Source organism: Balaenoptera physalus, assembly GCF_965194825.1.
Source record: "Balaenoptera physalus genome assembly, chromosome: 8".
In the NCBI taxonomy this organism is placed as follows: domain Eukaryota; kingdom Metazoa; phylum Chordata; class Mammalia; order Artiodactyla; family Balaenopteridae; genus Balaenoptera; species Balaenoptera physalus.
Genome location: NC_138887.1, coordinates 65,126,789 through 65,151,940, shown reverse-complemented (window position 1 = coordinate 65,151,940; position 25,152 = coordinate 65,126,789). Strand labels below are relative to the sequence as shown.

The following is a 25,152-nucleotide window of genomic DNA, read 5'->3' as shown; positions in this document are numbered from 1 at the left end:
TTTTCCTACCTGATTAGTATTTCACTTCTTCAGCTTTCTACAAGTTTACTATTGAAGGAAATTCTTCAGGAGGCCTTCGAGAGATTTTGTGTAATAGTAGCCCATAGTTTCAATAACTACTAACATAATCATTTAGAAAAAAATATGTATGTATGAAAGTGAAAACAATATAGGTCTTAACCCATTAATTGGTTTTTATTTAGAAGAAATTTTCACAGTAATTTATATTGCAAAGAATGTTATAGAAAAGCTATGATAAAGATAATGCAGGGAGATTAGTCAATAAATTTGAAAATATGCTCCTAGAATTAGCATCAGAATTTCATAGCAGTGTCAATAGATTGTTGTCCTTTTAATTGTATGCTTTAATTTATAGAAGTAATAAATTGCTGTTTAAACAAGTGAAATGATGCAGAGATATATAAAGAACAGGTTCATTCTCTTCCTGCCACATCTGATGTGTTCCTTTAAAGTAACCAAGAAGATTTGGTTATATTATTTTCACATCTGAAATGCACATAGATATATCTGGTGTGATTGTGTGTCCATATATATATATATACACATATATTTAAAACAAATGTATATATATATATATAAACAAAAATAATTTCTGGTGTGTGTTTTGTTTTATATACTTTTTTTTATAAAAGTGAATTCTACAAATGACATTATTCTGCAGTTTTGTTATACACATGATAATATTTTATGGACATCCCTCTGGGGCAATATACACAAATTTAAATGACAAGATAATCTTCTATAGTGAGCCGATAATATAACTGAGGCAACCCTTGTAGTATTGATGGACATTTAGGTTGTATCCTGGGTGGGGGTAGGTTGTTGTTTATTTGCTTGTTTGCTTACCACTGTGAAAAAGATATAAGCATTCTGATGCTTTACATTCTTGTATGCTGATGCTTTCATTTCTGTAGAATAAATTTCCAAAAGTTGAATCGGTAGTCAGAGTATATTGTACTCAGAGGAGAATGTGTGGCTTTAAATGCTTTTATTGTAAAAAATAAATACTGAAAATAAATAAAATAAATATTCAAAATAAAGGGAAAGAACAACCAAAAAACAGAAAATAGAAAGGAGGGGATAATGAAGATAAAAGCTGAGTTTAATGAATTTTTATTAACATGAAAAGCCTACTCTTAACACCTCCACAAAAAAAACTCAGCAAAGCTGTGTAAAAGTGAATAGCCCCCTGGAAGGACAGGTTAAGAAAAAAAAATAGAGAAACCAAAACACCCACAGCATTTGAAATGAGAAAGGAGATACAGAGGTTAAAAAAAATTTTAAGATAGCATGCAAACTCTGTGGCAGATTTGAAAATCTAGAGGAAATAGAGGATTTCCTACCAAAATATAAAGTACTCAGAATGGTCTAAGAAAAAGAAAACCTGAATAAGCCAATAAGTACAGAAATATAAAATATATTTTTATAGCTTCCATTTAGAAAGGTACTGGGCCCAGGTGGTGTTATAACTGAATTCTGACTCACCTATAAAAAAAATAGATAGGAAAAGATAAAATAAAGCATCTATTTTATGCTAGTTATTCCAGGAGGATGTTTTTCATTTATTTTATGTAGCTAGAGTCTTAAAAACTAGTAAAGATCATGTGGAAGAAGAAAATCTTATTATACCATAAGAAATATATCTTATTTCTTATTCTTATTATATAAGAAAATCTTATATAAAATCTAAATGTAGATTCATTTTAAATATGATGCTCGTAAATTAAATCCAGGAGTGAAAATTACTTATATTCCATAATCATGTAGGGTTGATTATGGAAATGTAAGGATGGTTTAACATTAGAAAATCTAACTGTATGAATCATCATATGAACAAAGGAAAATCGAAGTGTTATAATATTAATAGACATTGAAAGGAATTTGATATAATTTTTCAGACATTTCCTATAAAAACTTGTTAAGTAAAGAAGGGATTAGGAAAAAATCATCCAAATAAGATTAGTTATTTACCAGAGAGCAATGACAAAACATCACACTGAATAGTGAATCTTAAGCCACACAAAACTAGCAGATTATTTAGAGACACATACAAAATGTTGAGGTTACAAATGGAATGACAAAGTTAATTACTTGGGAGGAGTGTCAGGGAACGAAAATGGAAGACAATATACTGGGGACTTCCTAGGTATAAACCTCATGGGAGTGGGGTGAGAAATGAAATGGGTATTTATTTTATTGTTTTTCCTTTAAACTCTAAAATTATTTTATAAAATACTCTTGATTTCAGTAGACAATAATATATATACAAAGTTAACTGATAGACTTTATATGTCTAACACACAAGTAGCTTCAAAGAATTTTTTAAGTCAAGCATAGGCTAAGGTAATAAATCGTCAATTTATTGAAGAGAAAATTCATGTTACTTATAAAATATGAAAAGGTGATCAACCTCATTAATGATCAGAGAAATAGTCATTTGAGTTAGACACGTATCACATTACTTCCACCAACCAGTGCTGGCAAAGATGTGGGACACACTCATTCATTACAGTTATGAGTGTGCATCACTACTCGGAAAAGTCCATGCTCACTTATCTCTACCAGAGCAACAGTTGTAATCTTTCTACAAATACATCCTGAACATAGAAATACAGTTGATTGTGGAGGCTCACCTTGTTTTGTAACTCTTAGTAAGTGTCATAGCTTTATCCCTGATATTTTCCCTGGTTTCCTTCCCTGAGCCTATTGATTTGCCGGAATTATCTTCCACAGACTGGTCCTAAGCACAAGTCTTCCAGAAGACGTTTTAAGGTAAAAAAATAAGTACTTAGGGAGTACAAGATACTAGCGGAGGCAAGAGAAAATATGTCAAGCCTGCTAATTCATCAAAAGCAGTTGTAAAGTTGGTGAAGGACTTACACTGTGATTTTGGCCTACTTTCAAAAGAATGAAGGCTTCAGAAACTCTCATTAACTAACCTAAATTGTGGATTGTAATGGCACTTTTATAGAAATATACTTGTGTGAAGCCCTCTGTCATCTCCTCAAGGAAAAAAAAATGTGTATAGACCTTACTTGGTTCATAAGAAGGCAAAAGAGCAGAAGCATGTATTTTGGAAATATAGGTTAATACTTTGTAGTCCACTGTTTGAGTTTATAAGGCATAACTTAGCTATCTGAAAGAAAGTACTTTATAGTCAGAGAGTGGATCCCTCACACATGAAATCTGACTAAAATTTTTTAAAAGTGGCTACATCTTGTCTAGATTATTTCTCTTTTCCTTTTACTTCTAAAAGCAGATGTTTCATCTCAAATTGGAGAAGTATTACATGGATGTGAGTTGTGCTTCACAATCCATTAGCAGTAATATACAGCAAAATGTGGTTAGCAGTGATTAGCATTAAAATGTGAGAATTCCGTCTTTTCTCCAATACCTCCTTTGCTTGCTACTGCCTCTTCTTTGGGATTAAGCTTCCAGCTGTAGTAAGCAGGACCAAGAAACAAGGGGTGGGTAGTTTCTTCTCCAGAGACAAACTCTTAAGCTTTCCCATTTTTTTATTTTCCTGGATTGATCATGCTTCTGGGTAACTAGAAAGGAGCAATTAATTGAGCTTTTATAAAGTATTACCTTTATAAATAGTCAGTTACTAGTATGATAACCGTTATTAGACATTAACTATGACCAGATGAAAGCAGTGCCTCACATTCTTTCCTTCCCTGGATAAAAGTTTCCAGCCTTGAAGAGCTTCCTGTGCCTTCCATGTTCACTAATATTAATCCATTCATTCATGTATTTATTCAACAAATAGTTATTGAGCACCTGCTCTGCATCCGGCATTGTGCTAAAGGCTGAATATACAATGATAACATTCCATCCTTTCCTGCAGGGAGTTTGCAGACTAGAGTCCGTTTGTCTGTCTCTCTGTCTCTGTTTCTCTCTCTTTCTTTGATTTATTGCTTGCTTGTTTGTTTGGTGACAGACCCTGTCTCTCTGACACCGCACAACCACCACCATCAATAACCAGGAAGCCCCTGTACTTTCTGCCTTCCACTCTCAGGCTCTGTTGCACATTGAAAGATAGCAAAGAAACCTATCAGTCAAGACTCTTTACATTCTGTGAAATCCTTGAGTTCTTTGCCATTCAGAGCAGGACTCAACAGAGGTTAAGTGTGGTTAGCCTGATTTACCTGTGTGTATGTGTTTATATGTGTGTGGTTCTTACAGCTCACTGGCTCCTTAATAAAGGAACTAGAATGGGATTTGTACTCACAAGTACAAACTTCATACGTAACATGCCACTCCAGGAAATTCTGGTCCTTCTTCAAAGCTCAGCTTAAATCTCACCTCCTTTAGTGGACCCCTTGCACACCCTCCCCATTCCCAGACAAAGTGAATTATTCTCTCTGATCCCACAGAAATTTTCACACTGTTACTTCTGCTTCTGTCACTTTGTGTGTGATAATAAGTGATCAGGTTGTCAAGTGTGAGCCAGAATTTTCTCACTCGTCTGATTCATCTTTGTATTCATGGCCCCTAGTAAAGTATATGCATATAATTGATATTAATAAGGTTCTTGGACGAATTAATAAGTATGTCTCTCTAGATAATCAGTACAAGTCTTCTAGAACAGAGGTCGTCAAACCAAATTTGGCCTCCACCCATTTTTTTTTTTTAATGATTTATTTATTTATTTATTTATTTATTTATTTATTTTATTTAGTTTTTGGCTGCATTGGGTCTTAGTTGCGGCACACGGGATCTTCACTGAGGCACGTGGGATTTTTTGTTGCGGTGCGCAGGCTCTTCGTTGTGGTGCATGGGCTTCTCTCTAGTTATGGCGTGTGGGTTTTCTCTTCTCTGGTTGTGGCGCGCAGGCTCCAGGGCGCCTGGGCTGTGTAGTTTGCAGCACGTGGGCTCTAGTTGAGGCGCATGAGCTCAGTAGTTGTGGCGCACGGGATTAGTTGCCCCGCAGGATGTGGGGTCTTAGTTCCCTGACCAGGAATCGAACCCACGTCCCCTGCATTGTAAGGATTGTAAGGTGGATTCTTTACCACTGGACCACCAGAGAAGTCCCGCCACCCCCTTTTTTTTTTCTGATGAGATAAATGCTTTTATTTAATTAATTTATTAATTAATTTATTTATTTTTGACTGTGTTGGGTCTTCGTTGCTTCACGTGGGCTTTCTCTAGTTGCGGCAAGCAGGGGCTACTCTTTGTTGCGGTGCGCAGGCTTCTCATCGTGGTGGCTTCTCTTGTTGCAGAGCATGGGCTCTAGGCACATGGGCTTCAGTAGTTGTGGCATGTGGGATCAGTAGTTATGGCTCACGGGTTTAGTTGCTCCGCGACATGTGGGATCTTCCCGGACCAGGGCTCGAACCTGTGTCCCCTGCATTGGCAGGCGGATTCTTAACAACTGTGCCACCAGGGAAGCCCCTGCCAGCCGTTTTTATAAGTAAAGTTTTATTGGAGCACAACCACACTCATACAGTTACATACTGTTTTCATACTACAGTAGCAGAGTTGAGTAACTGTGACAGAGTCAGTAGCCCACAACCTAAAATGTTTACTCTCTGGCCTTTTACAGAAAGTTTGCTGACTCCTCGTCTAGACATACATTTTCTTCCACTCAACATTGCTGGATAAACTCTGAAAATGTCTTAGTCATTGGTTGCCGTTTATCAAGATTTTTTAAAAGTGATATACCATTACTTTTGATCTAGCAAGGTACCACAAAGGTAATAATTAAGTTACAGCTGTAGTTGATTGCATTCCTGGGGCAAATTCTCCATTCTTCAGTTGAACACCTAATTGAAGTTGGGTGTTTTCTAAATTGCACCGGTACCACATTCACAAGTCATCATTTTGTTGTCATATTTGTGAGACCTCAGTGGAAACTAGGATAGAAAGAATCCCATTATAACTGGCTAAATGATAAACATCTAACCCCATTTCAGTTAAAATTAGAGAAAGTAAAAGATTATTCCTAGAGGTTTGTTAAGCAAGTTATATGGCAATAAAGGGCATGAAAATATTTTCCCCCTGTCTATTCTTTGAGTAGCCTAATACTAAAGTTTTAGTCTCTGGACTTACATAGCAATGGGCCTTTGTTCAGACAAGGTTGAGTAAGTGAACTACTATCAGTTTTCTACTTGTGATTTGTTCATTATTGTAAGTGTATATGTGGCCGTTAGGACATTGCCTAACACAGAACATATCTTCAGAAATATTTGTTGAATTAATGTCCTTGCAAGTAGAAATCTTTACAGGATTCATTTATTATTATGTTGCATTAGGCCTTTATACATATAGAAATAGTAAATTTTATCATTGCTCAGAGGACGGCGTGGTTAACCCTAGCTGAGATTAGTAAATGAGACATGACAAAGAAAATACAATTAGAGTAACTACTGAAGGACTGAAAAAACAAAAAAGATAGGTAAGGAAGGCATATAAGGCAGGGAGATGGCATTGACAGAGACAGGCACACATAAGATGAAATGACAGGAGTGGGGCTGTCCCAGCCTGCTGGAAGCAGTCTGTTTATTCAGGTTAGAGTGATTGCTCGTAAAATCGAACAGGTAGGTTAGGTCTATAGCTCTAGAATTTAAATACCTTAGATACCTTATAATATTACTAGAAAACCACAAGATGCTTGAGCAGAGGAATAAAAAGGAAAAGACACTAGGTATGAGGAAGTTGAGTTAAGAGACCCTGAAAGGTGGAGGAGCAATAGACAATGACAGGAAAGAATGATATGAAAATTGTTGACATGTATGTAAGTTGACAAGATCAAGAGGAAGAGAGTGAGGTCAAAACTGATCACAGGGTTTCTAGCCTCAGAAAACACGGTCTTGTCGTTAATAGAAAATAGGAAATCAGAAGCATTATGAGGGAAAGGTGATTAACTCATTTTTAGTAGAGGAGGTCTTGAGCTCAAGAGAGAAGCCAGGGCTGGGAGGTAGATTTCAGAGTCCCCAGAATAAAAGAAGAGGTAGTCAAGGGTCTTGTTGCAGTGAGACTAAGAAGAATGCAGTCCCAGAAAAGGCCTTAGTATTTAGCTCAGGAGATCAATTATTACCTTTGAAAATGAAGACCAGGTTGCCAAAGATTAAAGCTGGGTCACCCAACGTGAGGACTTGGACTTCTAATTGCTCGTCAAGGTAGTATTGGAGAGATTTCAAAAAGCCTAATGGAAATTCCACATACAGCTAAATAACAAACAAAAATGTCACAGTTCTTTTTCTTTTCCTGAAATCATACCAATCCAATGTTGGTTTTTATGCGGACTAGAAGTTCTGAGGTACATTAACGATGGATTTGATTGATTTAAAGTGGGAAAGTGCATTATTACTTAATCTTACCTCTTCAGCCTTTTGCAAGAATTCATTTAAGTGTTCCTTGGAACACACTTTGGCAAATGTATGAGATAATGATGTGAGGTTGCCTAGCAGCAGGCTCTCTGATGGGCAGAATCAGGCTTTTAGTCCCAAGATGTCCACATAACTGCCACACTAATAGGTTACAGAGTGTTGCCATGTACATTGTTTCATCTGGTCTTCGCACCACTCGTTAAAATATCTCCCAGCCACCTTTATTTCCGAAAATAATAAGGCAGTCTCCTTTTAACTTTGCACATTCCTAGCTGTTGAGAGTTGCTCTAGAATTTATTTGGAAGAATCTGGTACTTTCTTTCCTTCAGGTTCTGTTAAGAAAATTGAAATCCTGCTTTTTTTTTTTAATGTCCATTAGCAAAATCACCTTAGAACGAGTTTGTGCCGTGTGTATATTTTTTTATGTGCATGTGTCACATCTGTGGCTATTTAATTCAGTTACCCAAAGAGTAATGATGCAAAGAGCCATAATAAATATTTGAGGTTAGAAGTGGATTTTGACATGGACATATTTCTTACTCTTCTATTTGATTATGTACATTTCAAGGAATTGATTATTATAATCTGTGTATCATTAACTAAAACTATGAAAAGCTCATTGCTAAAAATCCTTAGTGTATTTTTCAACATCCTGTGCTTCTTCAGAGCTTCGAAAATAGACTCTTAAATGAGAACTGTGTGCACATCATGGTTTGTAAGTTATGTGTGTTTAGAAATTTCTCCTGAAATAGACAAAAAGCATAAGCAAAATTAACCTGCAAGGTTAATTGAACACTCTCTTAGGAGAACTACACTCCATGCCAGAAGGTTGCTGGATTTTCTTTTTAATTTTAAAAAGAGACAGACACCAACAGACAATTGGGAAAGAGCAGTTTCATACACAGATATGCATCAAAGACACCCCTTGTTAATGATCTCAGATGAGTGGATATGCTGAAATATAATGCCAAACAGCATTCTTTGCTAAATAGCTCCAAGTAGAGCCTTAGGAGTTTCTACCTTGTCCAAGGTAGAATAAATGCCACCAGTGGAATCTAGTTGCTACAACTGACATTGAATTCCACTGGGAAAGCGTCTCCTCTGATTGGTTTTTGGCATCATTTCAAGTGTCCCCATCCCCCAGCAGCTGCGGTGCTTTAGAGTGCCAGCGTAACTCGGAGAGAGGCAAAGATCATTCAGCTGCAAGCACTGGGGAGGTTTTGGCATCTTCCACATCATGGGAAGCCAGCCAAGTTGTGCTTAAAGCCAACTTCTAGAAAAAGACCTTACAAAAATATAAATGTTTTATAGCTGAGCTCCTGCTTGAGAAGTCTCCCCCATGTTCTGTCTCCTGTATCCCAAGACTGGCCACAAGCCATTAGCAAGGGGCAGATGAGAAGGGAAAGCTTTGACTCTCACTTTCTCCCTAATCTCCCAGACTCTCATGGGTGATGTTCTTTACTGGACTTGGGACATATGGGGGAAGTGAGCTGGGGTCCTGTCAGAAGGTGCTAAAACCCAAAGGCAAGAAAGGCATGGAGGACAGAGCCCAGACATTTGAAGCAAAGAGTTGGAGCCAGAGAAGGAACAGAAGGAAAGTCATTTGGTCCCTGCTTTGAATGTAAAGGATGATTTGATAGTGTTTATTCTTGCTTATTTTTTTTCATTCCAGTTTATTTGAAGCTAAAATTCTTTGTGATAAGTATTGGGCTTCTGTCTAACAGGACCTCTCCTGGTTTGACTGAATGTTCCTCAACATAGCTATGTTTCCTGTATGTTAATAAAGGCATCCAGTATTTTCTTTTACTGTTAGGAATTGATGCAAACCCCGTAGATTCAGAGATGCAATGACTTTTGACAGTAGCTTTTTAAAAATGATAATAATTGCTTTTTTCACATATGTGTATATCCTAGATGGTGCCAAAGGTCCCAGATCACTGAGGGCATCAAGTTTGTTGGTGGTGCGAGGAGGAAAATTTAAGCGGAAGTTTGTGGATCTGGGGTAAGCACTTCATGAAGTTAAAAAGCAAGCCCTCTGTAAGAGAAGGATTAAATGAGAAAATGTCAAATTCCCCTTTCTGACTGTGTGCTGTCATTATAGGGCGCCTTTGCGAAGGAATTCCAACAAGGGAAAGAAATGGAAAGAAAAAGAGAAAGAAGCCAGTAGGTTTTCTCCAGGTAGCAGGTACGGGTGGGTGATTAAGAACAGATGTATCTCTGCATCTAAACTTTCTGGCCCCCTTCCATTGTTAACCAGAATTAGTGGTCAGTATCTCTGTGCTGAAGTGATACAGCTAGAGGTGAGATGAAAACAAATTGCGGTTTGTATTTGTCTTACTCCGATTGAAGCCTACACCTGGCCTCGGGTAGATCCATTGGCTTAATTGCAGAATTATGGTCACATCAACAGTTTTAATAAATGTTTATCTAAATACAGCATAAATGTATCTATGTGATGTGTCAGTTAGACACATTTCAGCTTTTTTGCCTGGCTACCCACAATTCTTGTGTCTTCTGGTTATAAGTCTGAAAGGGTAATTTTGCATTTAAGTATCTTGTTGGCTTTCAAGACTGTTCTGTCCACATGCGGGTAAGAAAGACCAGTGTCTCACTGAACTCAGCTGTTACGTTGATTTTTGCTGGCGCCATCAACCATGCTTACTGTTCAATAAAGACTTTCCTATAGAGAACTGAGCTTTGTATAGCACATTGTCAAGCTTTCCCAACTTTATTCTGAGATTACATAATTGTAAACTTAGGTTTATATAGGGAGACAGTAAAGCACAGAGCTCTCTCTGAAGTCCAACTGCCTGGGTTTGAATCAGCGCTCTCCCAGTTACTACCTTTAAAACCTTCGACAAGTTATTTAGCCTCTGTGCCTTTGTTTTCTCATATATGAAATGAGGATAATAAGAGTAGCTACCTGTTAGTGTAAGGATTAAATGAGTTTTCATGTAAAGCATTTAAAATGGTACCTGGCACATAGGAGGCATTCAAAAATAATAATAATGATAGCAATCTGCTGTCATTCTCATTATTATTTGCAAGTTACAAAGAAGTTTTATATTTATCATTTCATTTGATCCTTACAATAAGATTGGGAGGGCAGATAATAATACCATACTTTATTGATGAAGAACTTCACCTTCATAGAATTTAATTGATTAGCCCATGATTATGCAACAAGCAATTAATGTCAGTTAGCTGGGGCTTGGCCTCCTGTCCAGATGTCTTTCCAACACTGCCTGTCACCTCCTAGTTACTTAAGCATCTAATGATGTTTACATTTATTTATGAATTTTGGGAATCATCCCAATAGTATAGACTAAGGAAGAAACAGGCAAAATGCTAAGAATAAAAGAATGTAAAATTATTTGGGGACCACCTATCCATTTTATAGGTTGTCCCCAGCTGTTTCCTTTTTTCTCTTTTCTGGCATACACCTTGGTGAGAAATTGTACCTTCTCCCTGGGATTACAGGAGAATGGGGGAGAGGGTGAGGGATGAGAAGAGAGAATTCCAAAATTAATTATTTTTGTTAGTCTGGGTTTCCTTTACGCTGTACAATGGAGAAAGGCAAGAAAGCTCTGTTTATATTGAGGACAGGGATCTCAGGAAAAATAAGGCCATAATGCAACTCAAGAGCGCTTTTAACTTTGTGTGGTTTTAGAGTGAGAAATATAAAATAGTCTACTTTGTGCCTTAGAATTAAGAATAGAAAACTATCAAATATGCTCAGGGGAAAAAACAACAACAGATAGTGAAACCGTTTAAGGGAGAGAGAGAGATGCCCAAATGCACAGTGGGAGAGAAACTTGAACACTTCTGAAGTGACACTGTGCTCCCTTCGGTCCCTGGGCTCCTGAGGCAGCCACTACCTCTCACCTTTGGGGCCCCACCCTCAATGGGACATAAGCGCAGGCATCCAACAGAGGGGAGGGGAGAAGGTTTGACTGAATTTCGTCGTAGGAGCCAGAGAGTTCTCACGCCCTTGTATAAATTGCAGGTGAAAGTCAAGCAGGTCTTGACTCTGTTGGCAAATAACTCACCTTACTCCAGGGAAAACCACCATAGTCCCGGGTGGGCGGTCATCATCGCGCTGCTTAACCACAGCTGATACCAGCTTTTGAGCCAGCAGCCAGCTAGGCTGCCTAGTCAGCTACATTTTAAAACATTAACTCTGCAGTCTCTCTGCATCAGTAGTCACAAACAATTCATGTGTACAACGTTACAGAGGAGTTTTCAGTTAGAATCATAGTTTCATAATTATTTGTAATTACAGTAGAAGGTTGACAGGACTGAAAGGAATTCATGTAATTGAAACAGTAGGGCAGGGAAGAAGAAGGACTTTTTCAGTTTCAAAAAAATAAATTTTTGAGCTATCACAGTGATTGGTTAACAGTAATCAAATCTAATGACAGCCTCCATTCTCCTACGTAGATGAATAATGGGCCAGAACCTTATTCAGAACATATTCCAGGAAGTACAGTTACTGCCCAGTAGGAGCATAATGCAGTTGAGTTGGTTTCACAGGGCCCCCCCCTGAAGGTAGGTGGGTGGCAAGCACCATCAGCTGCAGGGTCCCACTGCAGTTGTGGAGAAGAACTGGGAGTAAACTCATCAGTCCTGTGAGGTTTTCTCAGAAAAAGGAGGGACTGATTCACAAATTGAGTTAGTAATCTTATCTTTTAGGCTTTTCATCCAGTTCTTATAAGATTGTAAAAATCTGATGAGGTCATTCAATCAGTGATAACTGAAGTCTACCGGACTTGAAAAAGGCCAGACATTCGCTAAATGTGGTCTTGGTTTTAGTTTTTCCCTTCCCAAAGAGTAAAGAATTTACTGTATTCCTTGTGGAGACAAAGTGATTCAAATACATGACCAACATGAAACAAATAGATGAGGTTAAAATAAGAAGAAGTAAACCCTACAGAGATATATGGTTTGGTTCTGTCCTTTTCAAATACGTGCTCAGTGAACTTTCTGATTTAACCAGATAACATAGCAGATAACAAAAGCAGGAAACATTTAATCATCAGAGCTTGTTCATCCCTTAAAGTACATACCGAAGAGTAAGATAAAATTCTCTCCTTAGAATAAGGAGCCACTGGTGTCAGCAGAGTGTCTATTTTTGGAGCTCTGTAGGAGAAGCTCCCAGTTTAGTCACTGAATGGAAAGCCCTGTGAGCAGATATGTGTATCTCAAAGCAAGGCTAGAAGGTGGCGTGTGGGAAAATTATGGGGAAGGGAGATGGCGCTCCTCTGTGGAAGCAGATCTGCTTTCACCTTAAAAGTGTGAACAGTGGAGAAAACACTGAGCTGGAATCCAGTATTCGTCCTGACTTTGCCATAGGTAAGTCTGAATTCCTTGGACCTTGTTTTCCTACCAAAAAATAAGTGTGGTCAAGTAAAACTACATGGTCTGTAACTCCCTATGCATCTCTGCCTGCACTATCCAGCATGGTCGTCTCTAGTCAGATGTGGCCGTTGAGCACTTGAAATGTAGCTTGTCTATATCGAGATGTGTTGTAGGAGAAAAAGCATGCTTGATTGCAAAGACTTCGCATGGAAAAAAATAGAATGTGACATATCTTAGTATCTTAATAATTTTATAATACTGATTACATGTTGAAATAATATTTTGAATATTTTGGGTGAGATAAAATATGTCATAAAAATTAATTATACCTCTTTTTCTCCATGTGGCCACTAGAAAATTTTAGTTTACCTATGTGGTTCATATTATATTTCTTTTGGACAGTGTTGATCTATATGATTCTATGAAAAACATACTCTTTTGATTTCTGACTCTTTTGTTGGTCTGTAAATTAGCATGTATTCATTTGTTTGTTCATTCTTTTTTTATCTATATGTACTCCTCTTTGTTCCAAATATTATTTGTGTATATACAAAAATACATATGGTACAACAGTATAATTTGTTTTAAAAGTAAATCGGATAGGGAAAAACAAGATAAAGCAAAAAGTAAGGTTGGTACTTAAAACAGAACATCTTCAGCAGTACTTTCATAGTAAATATAACAGTGGCCTCCAGTAAAAGCCAAGAGCATAATGTCAAGGCGATTAAGAGCCTGAGTTCAAATCGCAGCTCTGCCCCTTGTCCTCTTGAGCAAGTTACTTCACCTCTCTGTACCTCAGTTTTCTCATCAATAAGATGGAAACATGTATTTACCTCTTCAGGTCATTAAGGGGATTGAGATCACATTTAAGCACATTTTAAGTCCTTAGTAAATATAAATGGCTATCATCACTATTAATGCTTAAAGTAATTCTTACTGCAGGGATATAAAACAAAATATTCTCTGGACATATTTTGCTGGCAGTCTCATTCATGCAGGGGTGACTTTGGTACTATCTTGACGAATAAATGGACCATGTGGATTATAGTTCAGGCAGTTTCTCTCAAAGAAACTTTAGATAAATCATGGTACTGCAGTGGGTTTGAGATTATACTGCATGACAAGTACCTGGAGGGCAGTTCTGCCCTGTTGCTGAGCAAGGGCCAAGCCTCTGCTCCTGAGCTGCAGTTGAAACACACCCTTTCAGAAGAGCTGAGGAGTGGGATAAACACACGCACACAGAGAGAGAAACCCCTTTCTCTGCCTACACCCGGTCCACAGAGGCACCCCAGAGAGGGGCCAGCTTTTTCCTTCAAAAAAAAAAAAAAAAAAATTTAAAAAAATGAGAAACAAAAATGTAGTTATAAATGCCAGTGGAGAATGGCCATTAGAAAATGGCAGAATAATCTGAGCCTGAAAAGTTTTAGAGCACACATTACCAAGCCACTAGTGGCCATGAACAGTGATGGCAAAAACTCACCACTGGAGAACTTAACCTTGGCCATGTAGCTCACGTGGGCTCTCCCCTTCACTTGATATTTTTAATGCCCAAAGGTAGTAGCTTTGTTCTTAAAAAGAGGATTATTTGGGTTATAAATTAAGAGTAATTTGTTAAAGTCTCCAATTTTAAAACCTAGCTTTTTTTGAGTTTGGCTCAACTTACAAATCCCGTCATTTTGTTTTACACATCAAGTAAAATTTTATATGAAATAAAAAAGGTTTCACTTTCATGAAAACCTTTGAACAATATTAGCTTAGCCTCAGGAGAGCAAACCTGTTCCCTCATAATTGTCTGTCCTGTTTTTAGCTGCATTTATAAATTTAATCTATTTAGTTTTCCTTTTAAGTAATTTCCAGTGCCTAAAACCTGACAAACTTACATTCCTAACAAATCAACACTTTTCATACTTTAAAAAACTCTTGAAAATCTACTAAATTAAAATAACTATAGTGACTCTAAACATCCCAATACTCTTTATCAGTGTGGTAGTTTTACACCTTAATTAGTTAAATCTGAAATCAGTTAAATATATTAAGGTAGACTCAATAGACAAGTTTCTTTCTCAGTTTCTAATAATACAAATTTTCTTTAAAACTAACCAGTATATTTATTATTCCTAAACTAATATTTTGGTTTTGATAATATGGATTTTATTTACATGATCATCTTGCTGTTTCATTTTATATCTTCCCAATATGGGGAAGACTCATTAAGGGAACAGTTTCTCCATCTCAAGTGAGTGTACGGGAAGAAAAAAATATATTTTTCCCTCTACACTCCTAGGTTCTTCAACTGAAGCCCTGTAAATTAGACTGACAGAAGACAGATTAACAAGGGAAAAGCATACAAATGTATTTAATGTAAGTTTTATGAGACACAGGAGCCTTCATTAGGAAATAAAGACCCAAAGAAGGAGTTAAGCCTGGAGAATTTTTATCCTAGGTTTGATGAAGTGTGGAAAGTTGTGGGGAAGTGTGATAGGACAGAAAGGTATGAGGCTAAGGGTAGTAAACTGAGGAAACTTAACCAGGCCTGTTCATTCATTTGCTCAGGTTCCTCTTGGCGTCTGTCCATCTATGGAGTTAAGGATGCTCCTTTCCTCTGGGTATAGGGAGGGTACCTCTCTTACATGAGGGTCTTATGACCTGGTTCAGGGGAGATGGGGAAGGTCACCTGCCTTTTCTCAAATTCCTGCACCTGCCTTTTCTCAAATTCCTTCAGCTTAAAATATTCACTATGCCAAGGTGTGCCCTATTTGGGGGTAGCATGTCCTGAACCCCATCATAAGTTAAGGTTAAGCACTCTATGTTGACCATCTCAAATGGGCTATTGGTTATTGATCAGATATTTAGACCATAACTCAGGATCTAGAAGCAGGATATTTCAAGGTTGTTGGCCTGGCTGCAGATGGACACCTGCTTGTTATAGCTGTTACCTGTTCAGGTCTCTCAGTCCCCTTCAGAAGGGGCTGGCTTTACAACCTCCGTGTCCTTAATGGATGTTAGAACCTTGCAGAATTACTTCATCTGATTTGAGTAAATGGAGGTCTGCAATCCTTCCTCTGGTTGCACCTAACTTTCTTCAATTAACCTCCTTTACTACCTGCTTGAATTCTATATTCTGTTTATACTTTTTCTATTCTGGAAGTTCCTGAACTCCTAATTATATTTTGATGACATCCAATTAGACTCTGAATACTTAATTGTATTCAAAATTAAAACAAACCAAAAAATAAAAAATCACCATGGAATGTTTACCTGAGCAACTTAATTTTGGGGTGCTAGCACCAGGGTAAACTGGTTTCAAGATATATAAATGAGTTAATTGTTTTATAGAGTTGTTAACTATAAACGATTTAAATGCCAGGAGGCAGTTACTCTCCCCACCTCACACCCCCAGCAAATGGCATTTTCGGATTGTAGAGACTTAATTTGAAGACATGCTTTCTCCCAGTTCCTAACAATAAAACAATCAGGATATAGCAGTGATTTGTGAATCTATTTTTTCCAAAAATGATAGTGAGTCTTTAGTGTATAAGCTAAAAAAGAAAATGAAGCAAGTATAGAACACATACCTGTTTTGATCCTCTAGAAATTATTTTTAGATCTATTAAGTATTCATTTCTACCAATCTTGATTTTTCAAGGGAATTATTAAGGATCTGTATGGAGTTTATGCCCCTTGGCCCATAACCTGCCCTCAGAGTCAAAAAAGTTAAGAAGGGAGGGAGGGAAGGAGGGAAGGAAGAATTTTATGTTATTCTTAACAGATTTCTCCACAAAGTGAAACAGACTGTAAGAGTGGTCAATAGTAGAATAACTGTTACCAAATCCTTTCTGCTCCTTTTGTAGGCCCGAGAGTTGTATATCCAAAAGGAAATTGGCATTTATTTTAGAAAGCTGGTGAGCTGATAGGTCTATAATTTTAAAGTAGTGAAGAGTTTGCTTTTTTAAATGAATATTCTATACTCTAGGTCCAAGCAAATGGAAGCGTACCACTGTTCAGTTTTTTGAAGGATACTAGGAACCACACAGAGGTTCCATCAGCTCAGGGAGTTTTAGAGTCAAGGATACACCAAGAAATGAGGGGGACAGGATACAGCCCCAGCAGGGACACAGCCAGACCTGGAAAATAGTCTTCAAAATACCCCAGGATCTGATGGTTTGCAGCAGTGAGGACAGTGGTTGTCTCCTTAGAAGTGGGCTTTCTTTGCTTTCTATGTGACTATTCCTTTGTTCCTCCGTTATCGTGGTGTGGAAAGCTAGAGCAGAAAGCCTCTGGATATTATCCAAGGCCGAGCTTCTATGATCACATTCATCACATTGGCCTTCGGACCCGTCTTTAGTGCTGGATGTACAACTCCACATGGAATTTTTACTCTTGAGTATTTTCCTGGCAGCGAGAATTTTATGAAAGGGTTTAATGAGACGTGGTCTACAGATTTTCTTTGAAATGTTAACCTGGCCAGGATTTGAACTACCAAAAGTCCTTTTCAAATAGGGCATTAGAATGACAACAATTTGGCAACAATATTCTTATTTCCTACCTATTAAAAGTGGTAGAGAACAGTGAACTCTATGCTGGAAATGAAGTGATACATTACTCTCTTTTTCCTAGTTCCAAGGAGGATTAAGAAAAGGATATATAAGATCAAGATCCATTCCATATGGGAACAGAGTCAAGGATGGACACTCGAATTAAATAAATAAATCAAGCTTAAAGTTTGGCCGTGTGGCTGACAGGGTCTTGGTGCTCCAGCTGGCTGTCAGGCCTGAGCCTCTGAGGTGGGAGAGCCGAGTTCAGACATGGAACCACCACACACCTCCCGGCCCCACGTAATATCAATCAGTTAGAGCTCTCCCAGAGATCTCTGTGTCAATGCTAAGACCCAGCTCCACTCAATGACCAGCAAGCTCCAGTGCTGGACACCCCATGCCAAACAACTAGCAAGACGGGAACACAACCCCACCCAATAGCAGAGAAGCTGCCTAAAATCATACTAAGTTCATAGGTACCCCAAAAACACACCACTGGATGTGGTCCTGCCCACCAGAAAGACAAGCTCCAGCCTCATCCACCAGAACACAGGCACCAGTCCACTGAACCAACCTTACCCAATGGGGGAAGACACCCAAAACAGTGGGAACTACGAACCTGCAGCCGGTGAAAAGAAGACCCCAAACACAGTAAGTTAAGCAAAACGAGAAGACAGAGAAATACGCAGCAGATGAAGGAGCAAGGTAAAAACCCACCAGACCAAACAAATGAAGAGGAAATAATCAGTCTACCTGAAAAACAATTCAGAGTAATGATAGTAAAGATGATCCAAAATCTTGGAAAGAGAATGGAAAATATACAAGAAACGTTTAACAAGGAGCTAGAAGAACTAAAGAGCAAGCAAACAATGATAAACAACACTATAAATGAAATTTAAAATTCTTTAGAAGGAATCAATAGAATAACTGATGCAGAAGAACAGTTAAGTGACCTGGAAGATAAAACAGTGGAAATAACTACTGCAGAGCAGAATAAAGAAAAAAGAATGGAAAGAATTGAGGACAGTCTCAGAGACCTCTGGGACAACATTAAACGAACCAATATTCGAATTATAGGGGTCCCAGAAGAAGAAGAGAAAAAGAAAGGGACTGAGAAAATATTTGAAGAGATTATAGTTGAAAACTTCCCTGATATGGGAAAGGAAATAGTAAATCATGTCCAGGAAGCACAGAGAGTCCCATACAGGATAAATCTGAGGAGAAACACGCCAAGACACATATAATCAAACTATCAAAAATTAAATACAAAGAAAAAATACTAAAAGCAGCAAGGGAAAAGCAACAAATAACATACAAGGGAATCCCCACAAGGTTAAAAGCTGATCTTTCAGCAGAAACTCTGCAAGCCAGAAGGGAGTGGCAGGACATATTTAAAGTGATGAAAGGGAAAAACCTAAAACCAAGATTACTCTACCCAGCAAGGATCTCTTTCAGATTTGATGGAGAAATTAAAACCTTTACATACACGCAAAAGCTAAGAGAATTCAGCACCACCAAACCAGCTTGACAACAAATGCTAAAGAAACTTCTCTAGGCAGGAAACACAAGAGAAGGAAAAGACCTACAGTAACAAACCCAGAACAATTAAGAAAATGGTAATAGAAACATACATATCTATAATTACCTTAAATGTAAATGGATTAAAAGCTCCAACCAGAAGACATAGACTGGCTGAATGGATACAAAAACAAGATGCGTATATATGCTGTCTACAAGAGACCCACCTCAGACCTAGGGGCACATACAGAGTGAAAGTGAGGAGGTGGAAAAAGATATTCCATGCAAATGGAAATCAAAAGAAAGCTGGAGTAGCAATTCTCATATCAGACAAAATAGACTTTAAAATAAAGATTATTACAAGAGACAAAGAAGGACACTACATAATGATCAAGGGATCAATCCAAGAAGAAGATATAACAATTGTAAATATTTACGCACCCAACATAGGAGCACCTCAATACATAAGGCAAATGCTAACAGCCATAAAAGGGGAAATCAACAGTAACACAGTAAGAGTAGGGGACTTTAACACCCCACTTTCACCAATGGACAGATCAACCAAAATGAAAATAAATAAGGAAACACAAGCTTTAAATGATACATTAAACAAGATGGACTTAATTCATATTTATAGGACATTCCATCCAAAAACAACAGAATACACTTTCTTCTCAAGTGCTCATGGAACATTCTCCAGGATAGATGATATCTTGGGTCACAAATCAAGCCCTGGTAAATTTAAGAAAATTGAAATCATATCAAGTATCTTTTCCCACCACAATGCTATAAGACTAGATATCAATTACAGGAAAAAAAAAAACTGTAAAAAATACAAACACATGGAGGCTAAACAATACGCTACTAAATAACCAAGAGATGACTGAAGAAATCAAAGAGTATATCAAAAAATACCTAGAGACAAATGACAATGAAAGCACAATGGCCCAAAACCTATGGGATGCAGCAAAAGCAGTTCTAAGAGGGAAGTTTATAGCAATACAGTCCTACCTCAAGAAACAAGAAAAATCTCAAATAAACAACCTAACCTTACACCTAAATAGAGAAAGAAGAACAAAAAACCTCCAAAGTTAGCAGAAGGAAAGAAATCATAAAGATCAAATCAGAAGTAAATGAAAAAGAAATGAAGAAAACGATAGCAGAGATCAATAAAACTAAAAGCTGGTTCTTTGAGAAGATAAACAAAATGATAAACTCATCAAGAAAAAAAGGGAAAAGACTCAAATCAACAGAATTAGAAATGAAAAAGGAGAAGTAACAGCTGACACTGCAGAAATACAAAGGATCATGAGAGATTACTACAAGCAACTCTATGCCAAAAAATGGACAACCTGGAAGAAATGGACAAATTCTTAGAAAAGCACGACCTTCCAAGACTGAACCAGGAAGAAATAGAAAATATAAACAGACCAATCACAAGCACTGAAATTGAAACTGTGATTAAAAATCTTCCAACAAACAAAAGCCCAGGACCAGATGGCTTCACAGGTGAATTCTATCAAACATTTAGAGAAGAGCTAACACCTATCCTTCTAAAACTCTTTCAAAATATAACAGAGGGAGGAACACTCCCAAACTCATTCTACGAGGCCACCATCACCCTGATACCAAAACCAGACAACGATGTTGCAAAAAAAGAAAGCTACTACAGGACAGTATCACTGATGAACATCGGTGCAAAAATCCTCAACAAAATACTAGCAAACTGAATCCAGCAGCACATTCAAAGGATCATACACCATGAGCAAGTGAGGTTTATCCCAGAAATGCAAGGATTCTTTAATATACTCAAATCGATCAATGTGATACACCATCTTAACAAAGTGAACGATAAAAACCATATGATAATCTCAATAAATGCAGAAAAAGCTTTCAACAAAATTCAACACCCATTTATGATTAAAAACCCTCCAGAAAGTAGGCATAGAGGGAACTTATCTCAACATAATAAAGGCCATATATGACAAACCCACAGCCTACATCATTCTCAGTGGTGAAAAACTGAAACCATTTCCACTAAGATCAGGAACAAGACAAGGTTGCCCACTCTCACCACTATTATTCAACATAGTTTTGGAAGTTATAGCCACAGCAGTCAGAGATGAAAAAGAAATAAAAGGAATCCAAACCGGAAAAGAAGAAGTAAAACTGTCACCCTTTGCAGATGATGTGATACTATACATAGAGAATCCTAAAGATGCTACCAGAAAACTACTGGAGCAAATCAATGAATTTGGTAAAGTAGCAGGATACAAAATTAATTCACAGAAATCTCTGGCATTCCTATACACTAATGATGAAAAATCTGAAAGAGAAATTAAGGAAACACTCCCATTCACCATTGCAACAAAAAGAATAAAATACCTAGGAATAAACCTACCAAAGGAGACAAAAGACCTGTACACAGAAAACTATAAGACCCTGAGGAAAGAAATTAAAGATGATACAAACAGATGGAGAAATATACCATGTTCTTGGATTGGAAGAATCAACATCATGAAAATGACTATACTACCCAAAGCAATCTACAGACTTAATGCAATCCCTATCAAACTACCAATGGCATTTTTCACAGAACTAGAACAAAAAATTTCACAATTCGTATGGAAACACAAAAGACCCTGAATAGCCAAAGCAATCTTGAGAAAGAAAAACGGAGCTGGAGGAATCAGACTCCCTGACTTCAGGCTATACTACAAAGGTACAGTAATCAAGACAGTATGGTACTGGCACGAAAACAGAAATATAGATCAATGGAACAGGATAGAAAGCCCAGAGATAAATCCACGCACATATGGTCACCTTATCTTTGATAAAGGAGGCAAGAATATACAATGGGGAAAAGACAGCCTCTTCAATAAGTGGTGCTGGGAAAACTGGACAGCTACATGCAAATGAATGAAATTAGAATACTCCCTAACACCATACACAAAAATAAACTCCAAATGGATTAAAGACCTTAATGTAAGGCCAGACACTATAAAACTCTTAGAGGAAAACATAGGCAGACACTCTATGACATAAATCACAGCAAGATCCTTTTTGACCCACCTCCTAGAGAAATGGAAATAAAAACAAAAGTAAACAACTGGGACCTAATGAAACTTAAAAGCTTTTGCACAGCAAAGGAAACCATAAACAAGATGAAAAAACAACCCTCAGAATGGGAGAAAATATTTGCAAACAAAGCTACTGACAAAGGATTAATCTCCAAAATATACAAGCAGCTTATGCAGTTCAATATCAAAAACACAAACAAACCAATCCAAAATGGGCAGAAGACCTAAATAGACATTTCTCCAAAGAAGATACACAGATTGCCAATAAACACATGAAAGGATGCTCAACATCACTAATCATTAGAGAAATGCAAATCAAAACTACACTGAGGTATCACCTCACACTGGTCAGAATGGCCATCACCAAAAAATCTACAAACAATAAATGCTGGAGAGGGTGTGGAGAAAAGGGAACCCTCTTGCACTTTTGGTGGGAATGTAAATTGATACAGCCGCTATGGAGAACGGCGTGGAGGTTCCTTAAAAAACTAAAAATAGAACTACCATACGACCCAGCATTCCCACTACTGGGCATATACCCTGAGAAAACCATAATTCAAAAAGAGTCATGAACCACAATGTTCATTGCAGCACTATTTACAATAGCCAGGAAATGGAAGCAACCTAAGTGTCCATCGACAGATGAATGGATAAAGAAGAGGTGGCACATATATACAATGGAATATTATTCAGCCATAAAAAGAAGCGAAATTGAGTTATTTGTAGTGAGGTGGATGGAACTAGAGTCTGTCATACAGAGTAAAGTAAGTCAGAAAGAGAAAAACAAATACCGTATGCTAACACATATATATGGAATCTAAAAAAAAAATTTAAATGGTTCTGAAGAACCTAGGGGCAGGACAGGAGTAAAGACGCAGATGTAGAGAATGGACTTGAGGACACAGGGAGGGGGGAAGGGTAAGCTGGGATGAAGTGAGAGTGGCATGGACATATATACACTACCAAATGTAAAATAGATAGCTAGTGGGAAGCAGCCGCATAGCATAGGGAGATCAGCTCAGTGCTTTGTGACCACCTAGAGGGGTGGGATAGGGAGGGTGGAAGGGAGACGCAAGAGGGAGGAGGTATGGGGATATATGTATACTTGTAGCTGATTCACTTTGTTATACAGCAACAACTAACACAACAATGTAAAGCAATTATACTCCAATAAAGATGTAAAAAAAATTTTTTTTTAATGTGGTAGGGGTGGTTGTTTTAAAAGCATTGCTACAAAGGCAGTTCACTTGGGAGTAGGACAAGATACTCATGCTGTCATTCATTATGGCCTGTTTATAAACTTTAAAACAGTATCCATATATTTAAGCACTACCATACCTTATTTGAATTATGGATGGAACTCTTTAAAAAATTCCCATGTTACTTTGATTAATTGATTCAGAAATTTATAACCAAAGAGGAGGAAAATAATCATCAGGTCCAATTAATCTCAAATATCCCCAATTATAAGAGGGAAACTACAGGGAAAATATTTTTATGTTTCTGCACAGTCAGAGCTCTGTGAGCATTTTTACTGGAATGTGGGACCTGAGCTAAACGATAAGCCTGAGAAGTTAAATTATGACTAGATAGATAGATTTACCTGCAGAGAGATTTACCTCCCCAGAGGTATGTGATTACATTTTCCAGAAGTGGGGATGGGGAGAGGGGGCTGAGACCCAACTCTATGGAGACGTTCCCGGGGCTGTAAAGCTGGAGACACTAGTCTGACATATATTACTTACATATATTACTCTGACATATATTACTTTCCAAAGCATAAGAACCCGAGATCCTTCTCAAGTTGAATTGTTTACATTAAGGAGATAAGATGTCTCTCCCTCTCTCAGAGGAAAGAAGGGAGACAGCTGTCCCTCTCCTATGTAATCATCCAGATTCATATTTTTTAGATTCCTCACCTATAATGTAGACCAAGTATAGGATGACAACTTGTTCCCATTGTGTCAGCCTGGAAAGAGGAAATTAGGGCATGGGAAACCAGTGCAATAACTTTTGTAAGTAAATAATAACCTGTTTCTGCTCCAGAAACCTCACATTTGTATTCAGGATAATATTAATAAATATAGTTATTAAAAACTTTAAGAGTGAGCTCAGACATGTATTATTAAAAAATATATATTCCAGGTCGACTCCTCCCTCTCCCCCAAATTCTAACTTGGTAAGTCCAGGTACCCAAGAATTTGTATTTGAACAGCTGCTTCAGACGATCCTTATCAGACTTATTTGGGGACCACTGCACTGGTCCAAGACCCAGGAATAAAAAGAGCTTCTTACAGAAGACCAATCTGCCTCTGCTAGCATGCTTTCTTAAGTTCAGTTATTGTAAACCCACATCCCCCCATTTTTTGATAGTAAGTGGATTTAAGGATACAAATTTTTTTTTAGTTTAAACGTCAGGATAAAATTGAAGGTTGACACATCTCTGGTTGTTCTTTATTATCCTTGCAGACCCCTTTGGGTTTGTTTTTTTTTTTTTAAATAAATACACCATTAAAATCATCAGATCTTCTGGAATCTTTAGTGTGACAAACACTTTTACTGACCCAACCTGTGGTTTCAGTATGCTACCAAAACTTCGCTGACTTTTGCATTCTCTTCAGTTATCGTTCTCTTAATCCCCTTACACATATATTGCTTTACAGTTTACAAGATGCTTTTACATTAATTGTCCCATTTGATTCTCACTAATCTTTGGAAATGAACAGGAATTGTTAGGAGTTGTATTACCTATATAAATTTGAAATATATACTATTTCAAAATAATGAGAAATGAGATGTGAGACGGTTGAAATTCAGTATACATCTGGGACAAAAGTTGTCCGTAAGCCATGCTGTTGAGGCACTTTTAATTGAAAGGGAATCTCTTTGTTGTCATGACATCAGCAGCTAACAAATAATAGGCATTATATCAGAGATCACTTGGACGTATTGAGGGTGACTTCTTCCAAGTGCATAGAAACTACTGCCCATTCCTGCCTCAGCTCCTGATAATTTTTTTTTAACCAAAAGGTAAATATAAATATACAGGTAACTGCATTAAGAAAAAAAAGTCTGGTTTCTTTCTTTCTTTTTTTTTTAATTAATTAATTTATTTTTTGGCTGCGTTGGGTCTTCATTGCTGCGCACGGGCTTTCTCTAGTTGCGGCGAGCGGGCCTACTCTTCCTTGTGGTGCGCAGGCTTCTCATTGCAGTGGCTTCTCTTCTTGTGGAGCATGGGCTCTAGGCGCACAGGCTTCAGTAATTGTGGCACTCGGGCTCAGTAGTTGTGGCTTGCAGACCCCGTAGTTG

General features: G+C 37.6%; 1 protein-coding gene across 12 annotated transcripts in view; it reads left to right on the top strand.

The window, feature by feature from the left end:
• Positions 1-25,152, top strand: part of PPP1R9A (protein phosphatase 1 regulatory subunit 9A) — a 295,634-nt gene that overhangs the window by 257,267 nt on the left and 13,215 nt on the right. For 9 of the 12 annotated variants that reach the window (XM_082471672.1, XM_082471674.1, XM_082471671.1 and 6 more), the window contains 2 exons: positions 9,267-9,354; positions 9,454-9,537. The exons of the other annotated variants lie outside the window; for them this stretch is intronic. In XM_082471672.1, coding sequence (XP_082327798.1) covers positions 9,267-9,354; positions 9,454-9,537 — 172 coding nt within the window. The remainder of the gene's footprint in view (positions 1-9,266; positions 9,355-9,453; positions 9,538-25,152) is intronic. 12 annotated transcript variants of the gene reach the window in all.